Source organism: Lycorma delicatula, chromosome 7, assembly GCF_047948215.1.
Source record: "Lycorma delicatula isolate Av1 chromosome 7, ASM4794821v1, whole genome shotgun sequence".
In the NCBI taxonomy this organism is placed as follows: Eukaryota; Metazoa; Arthropoda; class Insecta; order Hemiptera; family Fulgoridae; genus Lycorma; species Lycorma delicatula.
Window position 1 is genome coordinate 52,571,682 of NC_134461.1, and position 19,498 is coordinate 52,591,179.

The 19,498-nt window shown below is 29.1% G+C and overlaps 1 protein-coding gene across 11 annotated transcripts in view; it reads left to right on the forward strand.

The window, feature by feature from the left end:
* The first annotated feature begins 149 nt into the window (after nucleotides 1-149).
* Nucleotides 150-19,498, forward strand: part of lap (phosphatidylinositol-binding clathrin assembly protein lap) — a 333,775-nt gene continuing 314,426 nt past the window's right edge. For all 11 annotated transcript variants that reach the window (XM_075371951.1, XM_075371949.1, XM_075371943.1 and 8 more), the window contains exon 1: nucleotides 150-476. In XM_075371951.1, the coding sequence (XP_075228066.1) occupies nucleotides 335-476 (142 nt within the window). In that variant the 5' untranslated portion in view covers nucleotides 150-334. The remainder of the gene's footprint in view (nucleotides 477-19,498) is intronic.

Genomic DNA, 19,498 nt, shown 5'->3' on the forward strand with positions numbered 1-19,498 from the left:
AAAAAAAATTCAGTATTTATTCAGAATTGTATTTTCAACACAAATTAAATATACTTCTCACAGTCGAATCATATAATAATTTTTTATATTTAATTCAGGTTATTCTTCAATTACTCATTTGACTTCCGTGGTTTCTCATGACCTGTCAAACTATTGGAATCACGATTCAAGTTCACGACTTGAGCACATCGCAGTCGCCATCTTCTATTCGTTCTGTTTTGTTCGATCTTTCGTGTAGTGGTCGATTTTTCCATGAAGTAATTTTTCGGAAGAATTTTTATGGTTATGTGGTAGGGTGTGAACCCATAATTTTTCGTAGCGGCTTAAACAGACGATGAGTGTAAAAATGGCGGGGCAAACGATGACAGATAGACTGTTAGCTGCAAGACACAGCATAGCCGGCCAAGGATTAGCGAAATCAGTTTGTAAAGCAACGACAGAAGAATTGATAGGTCCAAAAAAGAAACATTTAGATTGTAAGCATATTTTTTTTACATGAGTATATTGTATATTTTAAATGTCTTATTAAAGGTAACCCTTACCTCTTTTGAAATTGTATTTGCAGTATATCAGAATTCCTAACCACTTCACTGGTATTTTGTAATCTTTAATGATCTATGAGGTATGAATTAAATGTTAATTAATTTTTGTTTTTTTCTGTTATGTTTTTAACATTGTATATTAAATGTTCGATGGTAACAGGTACAGCAATTAATTGGTTACCTTCAGACCCCTTTTGATTTTTTTGTTGTTGCATTCCTTAATATATTCTTGGTCTAGTAAGCATTTATTATAACCTTTAGAGTACTCGCCATACACCATCATTCATTGTAATCAACATCGATTGCTAATTAAATGGTCATCCTTTAAAAAATTAGCATTTCCTTCAAAAAATAAATTTATGTTAAAGGTTGTAAAATTTGTTTCTGTTAGTGTACTGTTCTTTAATTATTACTATTTTTCTTTAATTTAAATGGTTAATCATCAACCATTTTTTAAACTCCTTTTCTCTTTTTGTTAAAAATTATTTTTACTTTTTTAATTTTAAGTGGTTTTGTATAAAGTGGTCTTTTATTAGTCACAGAAATTTACTGATACAGATGAATTATTGGCAAAGTTTTTTCTTTGTCACCAGACTATTTTCATTATAATATTAAAATCATTATTAAATTTTCTTAATCGAGATGGATCTTGTAAGATTGATATTGTAAAAAATGTCTTTATTGTTTATTAGCATCCAAAATCACTGATGTAGACCTGTAGAGACCTGCTACTTAGATTGTAAATTAATTAGTTGGTAATTTTTTTTCTGTAAATATTCCTGTTTAAAATCATATAGTTTCTTACTTTTAGTTTCTTTGTAATTTACCCTTTAGCCCACAAAAAAAGGGGGGGGGGGGGTAAAGTGAATTATCTTATTATTTTTATTTTCATCTTTTGTACAGGAGTAGCATATAGCATATTGAAAAGCATAATCATTTTGAAAAAAGATTTTTTTACATGTTCAAAAGAACATGTTAAAATATTATTGTACTCGGTTTTTTTTAAATTTAAAGTAGGTACTAAGAATGAATTGCAGTTCATTGAGATTGGCTTGATTTAAAAAAGTGTAAACAATTTTTACAGTATCATAAGTCTCCATCCAGTAAGGTATTATTAATAGTTATTACTACTTTAATTTCCTTTTTATCAGGTATAATAAAAATTGTAATATTTTTCTATTACAAGCCTCCAATATTTTTTTTTTTTGTGTGGGAACGTGTGGTTTTTACATTTGTTATGATTGTTACATTTTGAAGTATATTTTGGATTTTTGTCACTGAAATGAGCTGCACCCTATCAAATACAATTAAATTAATTTAACTACAATTAGATTAAAATATAAAAATTGGATTGGTGTACATTTAGTACAAGAAAAAAAATGCCTGGAATATATTTTCAAATGTATTCCTAACATTATTTGAAAATAAATCCTTGTAGTAGGTTATTGTTTCATGATATTTAGAGGTTTATTTACAGTAATTATTTATACAAAAATTGTTTTTATTATTAGAACAGTATTTATCAGAAAAATAAATCCTAAGAGAAGTAAATATCGGTGAGAAATGAGGAAAAATTACACAGGGGGCTTCTTCAGTGAATAATAGAACAAGAATAGCACTCTTTTTTTCAATATTATATATAATTTTCTCCTTTTTTGAAATTTATTAGTAAAAGTACTGTTGTTCAAAAAGGATGTGCTTGTATTATTATCAGCTGTACATTTTTTGCTGTTACCTTTAGCATGAGATTGCAATTTTTGAATGTAGTCTAAATGTTTAGACTTTCTTCGTATTATTATAAGAAAAATGTTACATATTGTCTTGTTCCTTTCCTCCCAGAAAAGAAACTCCCCAAGCATCTCCAGTTAGGCTATATGTTTAAAGAGTATGAAAATGCTACCATACCAGTCGGGTTAAGAATGTTAGTTTTCCCTGAAAGATATCAAAACTTTCATTCAGAACATTCTATTCTAGAATTTTGTAATTCATGGAAATTGATAAACCTAAGTGAGTATCAATTTGAAATAAACGATGGTACAATGGTGTCTCTTGAAACGATTAACTTAAATAATAGAAAATATGATCTTCCTTAAGCATCCTTTCCCAGCTGGATTGGATGGTCTGAAAAGGCTTTTAAAAGAATGATCGTATCCAGTTAAGTTTAAAGTTAATAGGATCTTCAAGTCCCCCTTGCTCAGCTGGATTGGATAAGGTTTTTAAAGAATGATCGTTATTATTAGGTAAGATTAACAAAAGCTAGTTAGTATGAACTTCACTGTTTTTCAGTTTCCATTGTTACGTAAATTGACATAGTTATCGTATTCATTTTGTTTTAAACAAAATACTTTGTGCTGTTTTTGAGATGCAATTAAAATTATAATTATTTTTTGTATTTGGTCTTAGTTACTTAGTTGATTTTTCTTCTATTTAAGATAAATGTCGATATGATAAGTCTACTTTCCTTCTGAAACAATGCAGCTTTTGTGGCCCTTTGTCTTAATCTTCTAGGTTTCTAAGCTCTTTCACTTTGAACTCTCACACTACCTTAGCAGTCCATCTTTATCCATTTTAGTTAAATTTGAGATACCCCTTAGCCGTGATTATATTTTCTTTAATGGTAGCATTCATCAACACTTAACTATTTATAATTATTCTTCATTTTGGTCTTTGCGTGTTTTCATCAGTTTATTTCTTCCATTAACTGTGCAATCGTAAACGCAAAAGTGATGCAATTACATGTTTATAGCAAACATCATTAGATCTTCTATAACAATATCTAAGTAGCATCTGAATGTATGAATGAAGGTTTATACATATGCTTAAAAATACAACATACATTACTAAAACTGAATAAATACATTCAATTAATAAACATTAACACATAATATACATAAAACAACACTTTTTTTAATGCAATTCAAATAAATAAAAAACATACATATTTTAAAACAATAGAAGAATTACAATAACAGTAATTAATGAATTACGTGATGTAAATCTTTAATTTAAGTGAAAAATGTAGTTTAAATTATTCTAATGCGTTAAAATTAAGTGGATGAGTAGAAGAGCCTACTTTGATATTATTTTGAAAAATATAGTATACCAATCTTTCGAGCTGAGCAATTGAAGAATTGCATTCAATTCAGAAGTCACATTATGAATCTATAATACTGGTAAAGATAGAAATGTGAAAATTAATCCAGTTTAAAATTATGAAAACATTGAGAATAAAAACGAGGAAATATTCTCTTGGAATTTGAATAGAACATTTTTCTAAAAAATTGTGTTTGCTCATGATTGTGCTTTTTCTATTGCAGTAAAGGAATTACAGCAGAATGTCATTATTTGGGTTGAAGAGTTGTCAGATGGGAATATGGAGCACAGAGAAAATTAAAACAATCGTAATATATCCAGAATGGATTTATAAATCAGTGTGTGATTTTAAAAATTTTATATGTTTATATTTTAAATAATTAATATGGACTTTAATAATCTGTTATTTTTATCTTACAAATAATATTTTTTAATATTCATTCCTGAAGTGATCTATATAATGCAATCATAATAAAACGTTATTTATTTGTTGTGGACTACTACTGCAGTAGGTTTATTTCACATATCTGATTTCTATAATTAGAAAAATTAGTTGAGCAGGTGAACAGTAGATTTCAGAAAGTGGCAGGTTTCATTAGATCCTGTGAAAACATTTTGATGAGAAAAGACAAATTCATGAAAATGTTGAGAGTTTATATATATATATATATATATATAACATGGTTTTTGTTGTTTACTTTTATACTAAGCTGTAAGTTATGAACTTTGCCTGATAAAGTGAAAAGCAGGATTCAAGCCTAAGAAATAAAAGTCTCTGAGATGAGTACTGATGAAAGCAAGGAGGAATGTATAAAGTGATTAAAAAAAAGGTTTTACCAATGATTGTATTGGAATATTAATATTCTATTTATGGAGAAGTATTTTCATTGTGCTTCTTGGAAAAAATGTAAAAATTTTCACTTCAATGATCACCAGATGTTAAAACAAATATCAATTCAAATTTATTGAAAATTATAAAAACACAACACAATGTTTGGAAAATGATTTTCAAGCTAATAGCCAAATTCATGAAGATAAATACAAAGGAGTTATATATCATAATAATTTTTGTACATTATTGTGTAAAGTTATTTGTTTGTGAATAAATCTTGTATCATTAGTTATACATGCTTATTTAATTTTTGATGCATATTTATGTAGCCATTTTTTAATGCTAAATTGATTTAATTTTGTTGATGAGTCGCTAAATGAATTGCATTGGTTAATTAATATTGATTGCTTATTGTTTAACTAATATCATTTTGGGTTCATGGAACTGATTTATTTTATGGATAAAACCTTTTTCAATTAAAAAATTTGTCCAAAATGTGCCTCAATTCGCATAGTTACTGGTGAGCACACTGATCTAGTGTAAGTTAGAATTCTTCTGTGGAGTTATCCTGAGTGATGGAATGCATAACAGACGGCAAGGAAAAGAAAATTGGTTGGTTAAACCATTAAAACTGCTGTTTAGATTTTTTATGTGTATGTATATATATATATATATATATATACATATAAATTATTTAATTATGTAGTTGTATGTATGTTTTTTCCGAAACACATAATTATAGTAAGATTTGTTTACATATCCGTAAACTAAGTTTTGTTAATACATTTTTTAAGTGGTACTAGTTGACAAACGTATGACCTTGATCTGGCCTTTAAAAATGGATTGCATTTTTAAAAAAGCCGGCTTATCAGCTGAAAGGATTGATTTCATTGACTTTTTTGTTATTAAAGAAGATTAAACTTTTCTGGTAGGTTACAAATTAATCGAAAATTAAATAAGTATTTGTTAAGCAAATTTTGTTGTGTGCAGAAATTTTTAAATTGAAATTTATCAGTTTTCTTATTTCGTGCCAATGAACTAAATTTACTGAATTATGTACTTTACGCAGATATGCCCTTGGTTCATTTTTCTATACGTCTCTTTCTCTCGCTCTTTCAGTCTCTGTGTCTCTTTTCTGTAGATCGAGCGGATGTTTAAACCATGGTAGGGAGCACTTGTTATAGGGGGAGGTGATTACGTCACTAGAAGAGCGATCGATGCCCCAGAATTGTACTGTACGTACCTCCCTCTGTACCCTCCACTTTTGACGCCATTGTTACTAGTTGGAGAGCGTATAAAAATGTATCGGAATTTTTTGAAACTACCACGCTCTGTGGTCCTTTTTTTAATTATTCTGTATCTTAGATCTTAACCCTTCATGTGTCTGCGCGCACGCACGGTTTAAATTAAAAGCTTCTATTATCTTCACTTTCGATGAGTTACATTTATACGCGGGTCACATTATTTCAGAATTTATTTTTTTATTTGGAGCATTTGATCCTCATTTCAGCTTTTCAAATGTTTTTGTATTTTATGTATTCCCAGTTTTAATACAATGTAAAAAGGATCCTTGAGGCGTTTGATTTTTGTTTTTCTTTATTTAAATGTTAAAAACCTGTTTTTAAACATAAAAATATGTTTCTATTTGTTATTAATTACTCGCTAAAATGACTTAACGAATCTGGTTGAAATTTTTCGTACTTATTTTTAGATTCTAAATTAAAATGCAAGCTATGTTTTAACTAAAGGTAAGTTACAGAGAAAGTTTTACGCAGATAAAAATGAAAGTAGCTCAAACTTTTTATGTAATATAACCTTAAACAGATGAACAGATCTGAGTTAAATATTACTATTAAAACTAATTGATGAGGTTAATTTAGAAATTCAATCTTAACAGGTTATTTCATGTACGAGTTAAAGTAATTTAAAACAAATGTCTCCTTGATAATGTGAACTTATTGCTTCATTAATTTCAGGTTAATAAATAAAAAGTAGTGTATGAACCGAAAGATATTGATTAAAAATATTAATTTATTTTTGCAGGATGAAGCCGGGTAATTCAGTTATTGTTATTAGAAACTTCAAATAAACTCTGTAATAAATGACAATAGAATTGTGCTGTATTAAATCAGAAAATCAGCTGATTTCGAGGTCGAAAGTTCTAAGGTTCAAATCCTAGTAATGGCAGTTACTTTTATACGGATTTGAATACTAGATCGTAGATACCGGTGTTCTTTGGCGGTTGGGCTTCAATTAACCAACCACATATCTCAGGAATGGTTGACCTGAGACTGTACAAGACTACACTTCATTTAGATTCATACTTATCATCCTCTGAAGTAATATCTTACCGTGATTCCGGGGAGGGTAAACAGAGAAAAAAAGAGTAGTATTGTACACTATGGAGTAAATAAGTTTTTTAGGCCGAAAAGGGCACTTTTCTTCGTAATCATGAAAAATAATTAGGTGGGGCCAGTAAATAAATAAAAACAGTTCTTTCTTAGTTGTAAAACTTTCTAATTATTCTATATTTTTCTAGCGTTTCGGAAGTTATTCATTTTTTATACGAGAGAGAAAAATATTCTTTATTTGTCAAAATTTAATTTACAAGAGTTTTTTTAAAGATTAAAATTCTTTAAAATGAAATAAATTTATGTTCGGATTTTTGAGTTTTACAAAATCCATCTTAAACGCCTGGACTTTTTTTTGTTGTTTTTAATAGGAAAGAAAAGGAGTTCTGTTCAATCAGTACAGAATCGGGTAATTAATATATATATATATATATATATATATATATATATATATATATATATATATATATATATATATATATAATTGCTATAAATAACAGTGTTCGATTTGTCTTTTCTTTTCTTACAAATATTAACATCAAAGCTTTTATATTATTTAATCATGAACGCTTTTTATAAAACCACCATATTTAGTAAGTGTTCATAAAATAGAATGATATTAATTTTATGAATCGATAAATTACTCTTAAAAGATTGACTTTGTTAAGTTTCACGGTTGCCGTAATGTTAAATTTTGTAATTAACGGTTGGAGTATCAATAACACAGTAAGGCGAGTTGGTTTATATTGTTACTGTTGCAATTAAATTATTATTTTTTTTTTATCAAGTAAATAGTACAGTAATAGTATTTAAATGAATTAATGAATATATAATACTGTCTTTCCCCTTCATTTCTCCAGTTTTATTTAGTTTAATCTTGCTATTTGCCATGAAAGGCGTGTTTTCCTAGCCTACTTATTTTATCTGCTTATGTAAACGTATAGTTATTAATTATGTGGTCTTAATATTATTATCAATTCTTTATCGATTTGATATGATAATTATTTTTAATTATATTCTGTTGAACCATGTCGTTCAACAGTTACTATTATTAAAATAAATAAAGGCCGTATAATTCGATTTTAAAAAATAACGAATTTAGTAATTATAAATTGACTTATTATTTTATTCGTATCTGAAGTAAAAAAAAGTACGGATTTTATTGTTAAACTGTTTTTATTAGTTAATTTTATAATCTTTTTACAAATTTTAATGTTTAAAATTTACTATTGTTATTCCACGAAAATTGTCATCCATAATGTTTGATCATAATTCGCGATCTGTTTTTTAATATTTGTGAACTGAAATTTGGAGTTCTAAAGATTTTGTATGATTTTTTTAATGTGAAGGGATAATCTGGTTGTTCTTTCGTTAAAATCTGATAGTAACTTTTCTGTTCTGTAGTCCACTGCTGGATCCATTCTCTATCTCACAATTTATCGATACTCCATCAGTTGCCGATTTTCATCGTCTTTAGGTTAATTTCGACATTCTTACTTACGTTTTTCTCGGTTTTACTCCATTTTAAATATGTACAGTGAATGTGTATATCAATATAACAGAAATTATTATAACGCGTTTTTTAAAAAAAATGTTATATTGATTTGGGCATTATTATCTTCTCGGTTAGGTACTCGTGGAAATCACAAATGAAAATAACTTTTTTTTGTAATGTATTAATTAAATTCTTCGAAGATTCTATACAAATCACCTAAATTTGAATTTTCGTAACTTCGTTCATCATATAAAATATTAAATCCTCGTTTTGTAAAGCAGTTTTAGTTATTAAAAAAATGAATAAAATAAAATTACTTTAAACAGTGAATAAAATGCTGTACAAAACAAGAAGTTCAATTTTCATAATTATGATGAACAAAGAATCAAAAATTCAAATATCAATGGTGTTTAAAACATATACCATCCAGTACAGAAAAAAAACCATTTCCACCATTTCAGTGGGAAACATTTTATTTTTCCCTGATCTGCGAAAAAATGCCTCGCATGGTTTTTTCCCGTGTATGACTGACTCAGCCCGGAAATTTGTACTATTCAAATTTTTGCTAACTCATATGCAACGATATCATTTATTTTTTGATAGTGTAAGTTTTAAAGCAAAGCACAAAATCCATTTTGAAGTATTAGTTTTATATATATATATATATATATATATATATATATATATATATATATATATATATATATATATATATACATGTATAGGCATTTTTAGGTCAGGAGTCGCTTCGCTTGCCCTTATCGCTAGCCAGAGAACCTCCTCCCTGGACCCCTCTGTGTTCATTAAATTCATGCTTGTGAGAATAATAATGAAAAGTAAAAATTAAAGCCTGTTCGATTTATAAAAACTATCAGTGTATTGTAATTTCTTCAGAGCAACAGTTTGGTCAATACAGAACCCGAAACTTTGAGTAATCTAAAGATTGCGAGTTTCAAAATAGTCGGCCTTCATCTTAAAATAGTAGTTATAGCTGTTTGCCCGACGACACCACTAGGAAGTGACCGTACTTCGTTTCTCATTTTTATTTATTTTAATTTACTTTTTCTTGTCAAGTAACTGATGGCAGGTGCAGTCAGTCGCGTCGTAAGTAACAGTGACAGTGGCTGTGATGGTTGAGCTGCCACACAGTACACCGTCGTGCCCCTTAAAAAAAATCGTCATTAAAAATAAACCAAAATGGTTTTTAGATATTTATACGCGAAGAGTGTTTGCAAGCCCAAATTGAGTGAATATCTTGTTACCGGAAATGGGGAAAATTCGCAATCAGTGTTCAAATTTGTTTACCTTTCTTCTCTCCTTTCAAGGTCAAATTTCGAAAAATCTAGAAATTGGTTTTTAGATATTTTCTGGAAGATCATACTTACCAAAAATCAAGTTGATATCTTTATTTCTTACGGAGAAATTAAAATTCAAGTAAAACTTAATGTTACTGCATTTTAACCCTTTAAACTCTGTATTTCAGAAATTCCTTTCCGTGTGTGCATTTACATCGTAAAAAGAAAATGTATACAAATTTTCATCAGTTAATCTTAAAAATCATAGTCAGTTAATTGATTACGAGTCGGTCTGTTCACCTTGTTTTATAGGTACAGATAATAAAGATAATTTTTGTTAATCGTTAAAATGTTTTATTCTCTATGACGATTAGTAGTTGATTGGACTATGGCAATGAAAATAACGTAAAATGTTAATTATACGTATGAACTTCCCCAAAATAAAACTTGAACAGGATCTTTTATTGTTTATGTCATATTTTCAATTGAGTATAAATGAATAGCTTCTTCCTTCTTTACCAATAATTTTTTTGTTGTCCTTTTTGATTCCAAATGAAGTTATTGCGTGCTTCTTCTTTTCAAATCTGTAGGCCTGTTGTGAAGAAATCGGAAAGTCACAGATTTGCACTTTATACGCCCGTTTAATAGTCATTTATACGTTTTTATGTTTCATAACCTTCCTTTTTTTCTGTTTAGCCTCCTCAACCACCGTAAGGTATTACTTCAGAGGATGATATGTATAAATGTAAATGTAATCTTGTACAGTCTCAGGCCGACCATTCCTGAGATGTGTGGTTAATTTAAACCCAACCACTAAAGATCACCGGTATCCACGATCTAGTATTTAAATCCGTATAAAAGTAACTCCGTTTACTAGGATTTGAACCTTAGAACTCTTGACTTCGAAATCAGCTGATTTGCGATGACGAGTTCACCACTAGACCAACCCGGTGGGTTATGTTTCATAACCTTACAGTATGTTAAGATACACTTTTTTATGGGATTATATCATATGTAGAAGATTTATTTTATTAATTGAACATCTTTTGCTATTACGTAGTTGGTAAATGCTGAATTCGATGCAGTATACTGTGCAGCGTCCCGTTTGCCCTATGTAGAACTGTAATCTTTAGCAGCATTGTTGTTACAAGACGTTTAAGTTGTATTGTTAATTTGATTCATGATTCATGAAGCTATTTTTTTTTTGCCCGAATCTTATTGGTTTTTTGTTCATTTTATTTTTCATTAATTAAATTTTAATTTACGGATTAAGAAAAATTAATGAAAAATTTTTACCTAGTGCTTTCCTTTAGGGGGTTTTTAACCGTTTATTATTAATGTTTTTGTGTCTTCCCATTAAATGTTTTCCTACTTTTGTTTGCTTTAGTAGGCGAAGTAACTTAAATATATTTTAGCAGAAGTGTTTATTCCTCTTAATATTGTTTGTACGTTAATATCTTTGCTTGTATATCCATTAAAAAAAATATATATATATGCGTTTTCGTCTCGTGTAGGAGTGAGTCAGCGAATGTAAAATTATATCATTCATGTTTTTATAGATGTTTTATGGTGTTGAGTTCTTCAAAGTGATGTGACCTTCTGGTAATATGGGTGTGTGAAGTCTCTGAATCATGTTTCTAAATGTTCATTGGCTTGCGTCATTAAATTTTACGTGCAGTAGAAGTTTAAGATGTTAGAAATTCGGTGTTGTTTTATTAAAACTTTGCTTTCTATGTATATTGACCCAGAATTGAATGTGTTCTCTTAAATTTAACGTAGTGTGCTTCTAGTCCAGCTCTTCACTAGAGGTAGTCATTACGTTTAATCTTCCATATCGATACGTATTAGTTTTAATTTTATAAAACTGTTTTTATTATAACTTATCTTGGTTAGATTTTAGATTTTGGTAACGTTTACAAATGATGATCATTTTCAGTGCAAATAAAAACATTTTTTTAAAAGTTCTCAAAGATTATATTATAATAAATTTACTTATAAATAATTTTATTAATAAACTGCATAGTTTTGCTTTAACTGTTATGCCAAATTAGATAGGGAAGGATGTATTATGAAAATTCTAATTTGATAAGTTTCTTACTTAAATTGCACTACATTACGTAGATGTGAAAAAAAGTTTCTTTCCAAAAGAGGAACCGAATCTGCTGTAATATGTTTTTCGTTAAACTACTTGATAAAATTTTTCAGGTAACCTTTTTTAAACGAAAAATTCTTGATTTTGGTTCATCAGTAAAAGACTATATACACTTACTTCTTAAAACTATATGCAAACCTTTTTGGATCTTATTGTTGGAATTATTGTTCTTGTAAATCGCTGAGCGGAAAATAACGTTATCTTGGTTAATATATTTGGAGTTTATATAAATTATCTCCAAAATTTCACTCTCGAGTATAGCACTTATGTTAATACTATTTGAAATCTCCCCTGGTAGAGAGCTAACATTTAACTTTAGCAGAGATTTCTTTTGTACGTATCCAACGCCTTGCTGCTTCACGATTGAATTTTTTCTAATGAATATTTTTCTTTAAAAGGAAAAATGTTTTATTGCTGTTTTTGTTGTTGAAAACCTATTTAATCTACCATATACAGTTTAGTTATTTATTTTAAGTAGGTAGGAATTATTGCTGGCCGTATTGGTTCGTTTTATTAGAATTTGGGTTACACCGGTTGGTGTTTGTAAAAAGTAGTCGCTTTGAAGATGTTCTAAATAAGAATGAAATTTACGAATTATTCAGTGAACTACAAAAGATCAGTGATCAATATATATTATATTATTATATATATATATATATATATATATATATTTATTATTATTATTATTTTTCATATAATTACAAGAATCAAGAATGAAAAAAAGATTTATCTTATTGCTGATAACAGTTTTTATTTATAAATGTTATGCCTTTATGGGTACTACGATTAGCCAAATATTTTGATATGGTGATTGTGTATTGTAATATATATTATTAATTTATTTTTCGAGAAATAATAACATCAGTCATAGTAAAATTGATTTAAAAAAAAAAGTGTTATTTAACAATACAGTTCAAAAAGTCATAATGAGGATTTCTATAAAAGGACACCTTCACGTGAAAAGAATTTGTAATATAAAACAAAAAAGCTTAATTGTTTTATTTATTAGATTTGTTTTGTATCTCTTGATTAATGACGTTATTAAAGAGTTGTAATGTCTTGATACTATTGAAAATTATCTCTCTGTTTTTATTTATTGCTTGTGACTTTATAAAAAAAAATCTCTTTCGTCCGGCGGTAGATTTCACCGGTGCTAAGTAGGGATAAAAAAATTTCCACTTTAAAGTAAAGAAAAACTTCAAATTTATTCGATACGACAATACTTGTATGTGAATAAAAGTTTCACATGTTTAGCATACGACAAGCCCCATATTCTTACAATTCCAGCAACATTTTGGTCATCCGTTGCCGTAAGGGTTGGTCATATTAAAAATTGTTTCAGACAAAAGTTTTAGGTAATGTTTAGAGAACTAACTACCACTTTTAACCGATTCGATACTGTGCCTATTAAGGAAGGTGTGATTCTTTTTTGTCTTCGAAACCCCATTTTTTCAATCCCCTGGGCAATGGTTGGTGAAATAAAAAAAAATTACTTGGATAAGTTTTAGGCTCCTATACAAAGCATAGTAGGAACTTTAAACAAATTCAATATTTTACTTAATAAAAGTGTTAACGAAATTTTGTTTTTTCGAAAAAGCCCCCATTTCCACCCCGTGGTCCGATTTTGGCCGTTAAACTCGACCGAGGTTTTGGGACGAGTTATTTTTAATGAACAATTTGAAAGTGATTGGCGCAAAATTACGGCAGTTATCGTGTCCACAAGAAAGTGAAATGTATATATATATATATATATATATATATATATATATATAAACTTTTGCGCTGATTGTGTTTTGGTGTCTGGGGGATGTGAAACGCGAAGACAAGTCGAAACTTTCCGGAATTCGAATCATGATACCATTACAATAGGTAGTTTTCTTATGAAATCTGATTACTAAATAAATGACATATAGTAAATTAATATTTAGACAGTTTAGGATTGTAATTTTACAATTATTTTTTGCTCCAAATATGTGTGTACTATTAAACATTTATTGGTAATTTTGTTTATCTCTAAATTTCTTTTAACGTTATATATTGTATTTAAAACTCGTGACCTAATGTTTTTATTAAATATGTTTTATATAATTAATTATAATTTAGATAAGATGTTTTTAATATGTTTTGATAGTGTTATAAATAAGTCAAATTTATTTATACTTTATTAATATTATTTTATTGTAAATAAAACGTAATTTGGATGTTTTTCTTTCTTTAATTTTTAAATTTATTGATGAAAAAATGCATAGATAGATGTAAACCAATAAATGCATTTCTTTTTACATGTAATTATTTATTTAATCATTCTAGTGTTAATGTATGTTGACTTAATTAACGTATAATTAATTCTTTACTGGAGTCGAACGGCATATTTTTTTTTTAGATTTCCCTGGTATAGGCTGTAAAAAGAAATCACCGGATAGTTCTTAAATAAATCTTTGCATTGATTTTAAAGATTTTGCTGTAATAGCAAAATGAAATATTTTTTGACTAGAATAATTTTTCATTTGAAATAAAATTTCTGCTATGATTTCAACAGGGTTTTTTATTGTGACCTACAATAGCATCATCATTTCAAAAGATGTTTCTGATATCTTTTTTTGAAATGCTAAAAATAGGTTTTTCAGAAGATTCTTAGTTTTACAGTTCCGGTAGCATCTCTGCCTTTCATCCTAAAAGTTCTAAGTTCGAATCCCGGTCAAACTAGGTATTTTTCGCATTCCTGTCTCTAAAATTCATCTTATTCTTACCGTAAAAAATTAAGTGATTTTAATTATTTGGACGTAAACCGGTTATCATTAAAAGGCTAAATCACAGAAATTCTGAAATAGGAGTTAACGATGTTGTGTATATTTTCAGTATTTTATTCGTCATTTTAAAGCTCTTCTCGATTTAAAATAAATCGCTGATTTAACAGCGGTTTTCTTTAAAAATCAGTATCTCTTTGAGAAGCTTTAAAGTGTTATTGCTCCAGGGGCTTGGATTGCAAAACTTATAAATGTATTTAATTTTTTTTTTCCATTTCATTTGTGATTATTAACCATCGCTCTAACTTTTGTCAATAACTGTACAGTAAACTAGCAATTTAAATGATGAAATTAATTTTATGAGGAAACCATTATCATTTAAAATGTACAATTTTTGTTTTCTCTTGAATACATTTAGGAATTTCTTATTGTCATGTAATATTGGGTAGTTCGGTAAATAATTGGTAGACTGAGCATGATAACGCAGCTGTGTTGTTTTGATGGAATAGTTTGATTGCTTCGTATGATATTTACGTTTATATATGGGTTTCTAGATGGCTGTTATGCATTTAACGAGTATGCCTTCATGTGTACCTCTATATAAAGCTATATTATACTTAATGAATATACAGCCTGGTTCACCAAGCCGAATGTACTATTTACAGTCCAAGTAACATATTTGCTATTGACGTTCGTTGTCAATAAGTTGTGTTCAAGCATCAAAAGAATACGATATGGCATTTTAATAGGATTTTTCGCAGTATTTTGTTAATTGATGTGAAACATTAAATTTTTTATATATTTTTTTTAATTACATTTTTTTTCTGGTTAACGCTTTAGATCTATTTTCAATCTCAGCATCGGTGAGATTGGTAATATGTAACTAACGTTAGTAAACAAAAGTAGTGAAAATGTTGAAATTTTTTTCGAAAGTTCTCTAAAATAAATCATTGTTACTAGAGCATTAATTATTATTAGTCTGCCGTATAGTTCTAGTTTTGCCCTAGTTTTATGGATTTCCTTAACTTTTTGTACTTGCCCCCCTTTTTTTTTAGAGGTGGAGGAACCCCATTTACGGACACCTAAGCAGTGTCGTCGGGGTCGCTAACAGGTTCCGAGGATGTTAAGTGCATATGAATACCTGCGCATTACCGACTAAACCTCCACCCCTGGCAACCCTTCCCCCTGGAACAGCTAGTAGAGCATTATTTCAGGGGGGGATTAACGCCACCACACACATAAGTGGTCGTCACAAGGAAACATCAAAGCTTGTCCAGGTACAAACATCAGGTACTTACCCTCGTGTATATTTTATAAAAACAAATGGATTTGTAAAAAAAAAACAAATTTTTAAAATTAGTTTTATTTTCATTATTCTCGGAATTAATATCAATCTAAGAGATTTATTATCGGGGTAAATTAACTTTTGTATTTGGAATTTATTGAAAGTTTTTAAAACATTTATGATTTTTATCTATTGTTTTAGAACCTTCGTGTTGTTATACAACTGCGTTTTGAATACAAGCTTACGGCTATTAACAAAATCAACGCATTTATACGTTTCCTTAATCACCATATTATTTTACTCTTCATACTTATTTATATAAAATTTCACTTAGATGTAGGAGCTTTTTACCTAGGCCTTTATAAAATATTTTAGTTTGGTTTTCGTGGTTTCTTATTTGATAAATGCGATTGTTAAATAATCATCGAATTCAAAATTGTACAAATGAATTTTATGCAGGGTGAATCCACGAGGTTCTCTCGGGACTTCCGTAACCTACTGTACTCGTGAAAATAATGGAAAAAGTTCATCTATACATATGTCCTAAAATGCTTAATTTGCGAGTTACGGCTAAGTGAAAGATTTCACCAGGATTTCGGCTATCCCGGTGAAATGACGTTGTACTGAAATTATTAAGGCGTTAATTAAGGGACAGAAGTAGTAATTTCTTACGGTTTTTAATGTGAAAAATTGAATAAAATAGGTCTGTGAACCATATCTGTACAAATTTCTTGGCACGCTTGTATTGTTGTTTTTAGTTTTTCAGGGCTATCCTTAAGTTGCTCAGCCACAGTGCGGATAATTATACAATATTTGTCATCTATCCCCAGACGCAAAAATCTAGAAGTGTTAGATCAGGCGATGTTGGTGCCCAGGAATGTGGACGTATACAACCGATCTATTTCTCAGGGAAATAATGATTTAAGCTAGTGGAAACTGCACAAGAGAAGTGGGGAGGCGTTACATCGTGCTGAAGTTTTGTTTAAAATTTATATGTGTTTATTACCCAATTTATTGTTTTTCACCCCATATTTCTCAAAAACCATTAAAAAAAAATCACTGATTCTGTCGCTTTATTAATGTCCTAAAAATTTCAATACGACCTCATTTCACTGGGATAGCTGAAATCCGAGCGAAATCCTTCACTGGCTGTAACTCGCAAACGAAGTATTTTAAAATGTTTGTTTATATGAACTTTTTCCTTTATTTTCACGAGTAGAATAGGTTATGAAATCCCGGGAGAACTTCGTGATACACCTCTATATAGGAATGTCTGTTTTTCTTCTTGCATTGTATATGTTTGCCATATATAAGGAGGGAAACAACGTATTATAGTGTTTTTTATGTATTTGTAGTGGTAGTTTTAATTTTGTATTTAAAATCTTATTTTACTGGTGCATTAATTAGCAACTAGTTAAAATTACCATAAGTGTGTGTGTGTGTAATCGATCAGAATTTTAATGAGTTGTAATACGATATTTTAACTCCATTTTACGGATTTCTGAAAACCATATTATTTTCGGAGGGGATTCCTATGCGGGTAACTAAGACTTTTTCAAATTGTATACAAGTTTTGATGCTTAGATCTCCATTGTTTTCCCATATAATTATTTGTAACATTATGGCTCCACTGATTACTCAAGTTTTTAATACTAATATATTTTATGTTATATATTTTCCAGATGTCCTGTTACTTGGTCTGTGTGTGTGTGTGTGTGTGTGTGTGTGTGTGTGTGTGTGTGTGTGTACACACATACGGCGCGCATGCGCGTGCAAATTTCTTTTCAAGGACGACTACTTCTTCCTTATTAATGCCTGCAGACTGCAACAACTTTTCAAGTTGAATCGGCCACATGATCTTTGCACTAGCCTTTCTTCATCCTGTTTTTATTTTATTCTGTGAATATCTTTGGAAATTCAAACCTCGTGTTCTAAGGTCGTAAAATAGCACTCTATTACAACTTCCGTTCAATGGATTCAGTTCCGGTTGCTTCGTCTGAAAACATTTCCGTTTTTTAATATTCTAACAGTACGTAAATATTTATAGAATATATATATTTACTATATATATATATATAGTATATTTCGTAACTAAATCGAAATGTTGGCTTTAATAAATGACTAATTTTTCAATATTATGATATGCGATTCCTTTTGAATAACGTACATTTTAAAAGAGGCAGAGTTTTGTAATGCATTGCGTAAAATTCTTAATCGTAAAAAGATTCGTTTCTATTTGACCCTTAACATCTGATAAACTTTATCTTTGAAACAACCATAATTTTTGAACAGATTCTTTTTAATTTGGTTAAGCAGTGCTCGATTTTCAAGTAGTAACTTTTTCTGAACTAAGTAGTGCAGTTAAAATTGGAAATTATATATAAGTTTAAACGTATGAATTATTAATTCAAAAATTACTAAATAAATAGAAAAAAGTGTAGTGAAAATTGACAATTTGCTGAGCTTGACTTTATTTTCCAATCATATATTTTTTCTTCCGTTGATGAGAGGAAAAGGTAGTTTACATATAAAAAGGAATTTTGTTAGCTATGCATTTATTTGACTATGTGCGGGGTGACCTATTTATTTCTTTTTCAATATAGATAAACCGTTGCAATGCAGTAGTTCTTGTTCTCAGGAAGCTTCTTTTTTTCAGAAGAAAAAACTGGGACTAGGTTAATCTCCTTTAAAACGAATTGCAGGCTTGAGTTTATAATTCAAAATCGTAGCATAATACTGAGAAGTCACAGTTTTTTATGAGTACCTAGACTTCCTTACAGAAATTATGAGAATTTCCTTTGAGAACTCCGATTTGAAAATATTCCCCTTTGAATTTTAAAAGAATGTTGTCATTTTTTTCATTGATGAAAATGCAATTTTTTTTGTAGATATAAGGAAGTTAGTTGTCACTACTGCAGACTTGCACTTTTGAGAAGCGTGAAATAATGCATCCATATTTTATTACATATATATCTAAAGATTTGTCTTATATCTTTTACGAGACATATGTGCCAGCAATCTTATCTCTTTCTTTACATTCAAACTGCAAAATAAGGATCCCACCTAGCAACGGTTTGCTAGGTGGTATCATTTTAAATAGATGCCTGATAGATGCGACAATGCAAATACTTATTTTACATTTTATGAGATTTCCGTAATAGTAGTCAGTTCGGGGATGTTTCTTTTTTCAAAATAAGTGCTTCTACTTCAGTCTGGCTTCATTGGCTGATGATCATGCGGTTTGTTTTGAGTTTCTTCCCTGCAGTCTCTGAATGTTAATAAAACCGAGTTTATTAACTTTTAACGAGAGCATCAGTATTAGTATTACTGTTTACCTCCTGCACAGATATTTGTTTACTACTTTTTCAATACTTATTTCTAAAATAAAATAAAATCAACTTGTTGCTTTAATTACGTGAAAATTGCTGCCGATATCATTTGAAGAAACGTATGTATAGCGAGTTCTTTAGAGATAGTTTTAGGTACACCGCTACCTAAAACCTATTGGGAATAGAGCTCTATTGATTTTCAAGCGAATCGGTTCACTGGAACCGGAGTTAGAGCTAAAAAAAACTTTTTTTGTAGTTTTTCGTTCTACTGTGCGCAATTTTTAATCGTTTTTGATAAAACTTGGTAGGTTGACGTAAACATAATAGAAATAGAACCCTAATATTCCAAAAGATAATTACTTTCCAAGTACACTTAT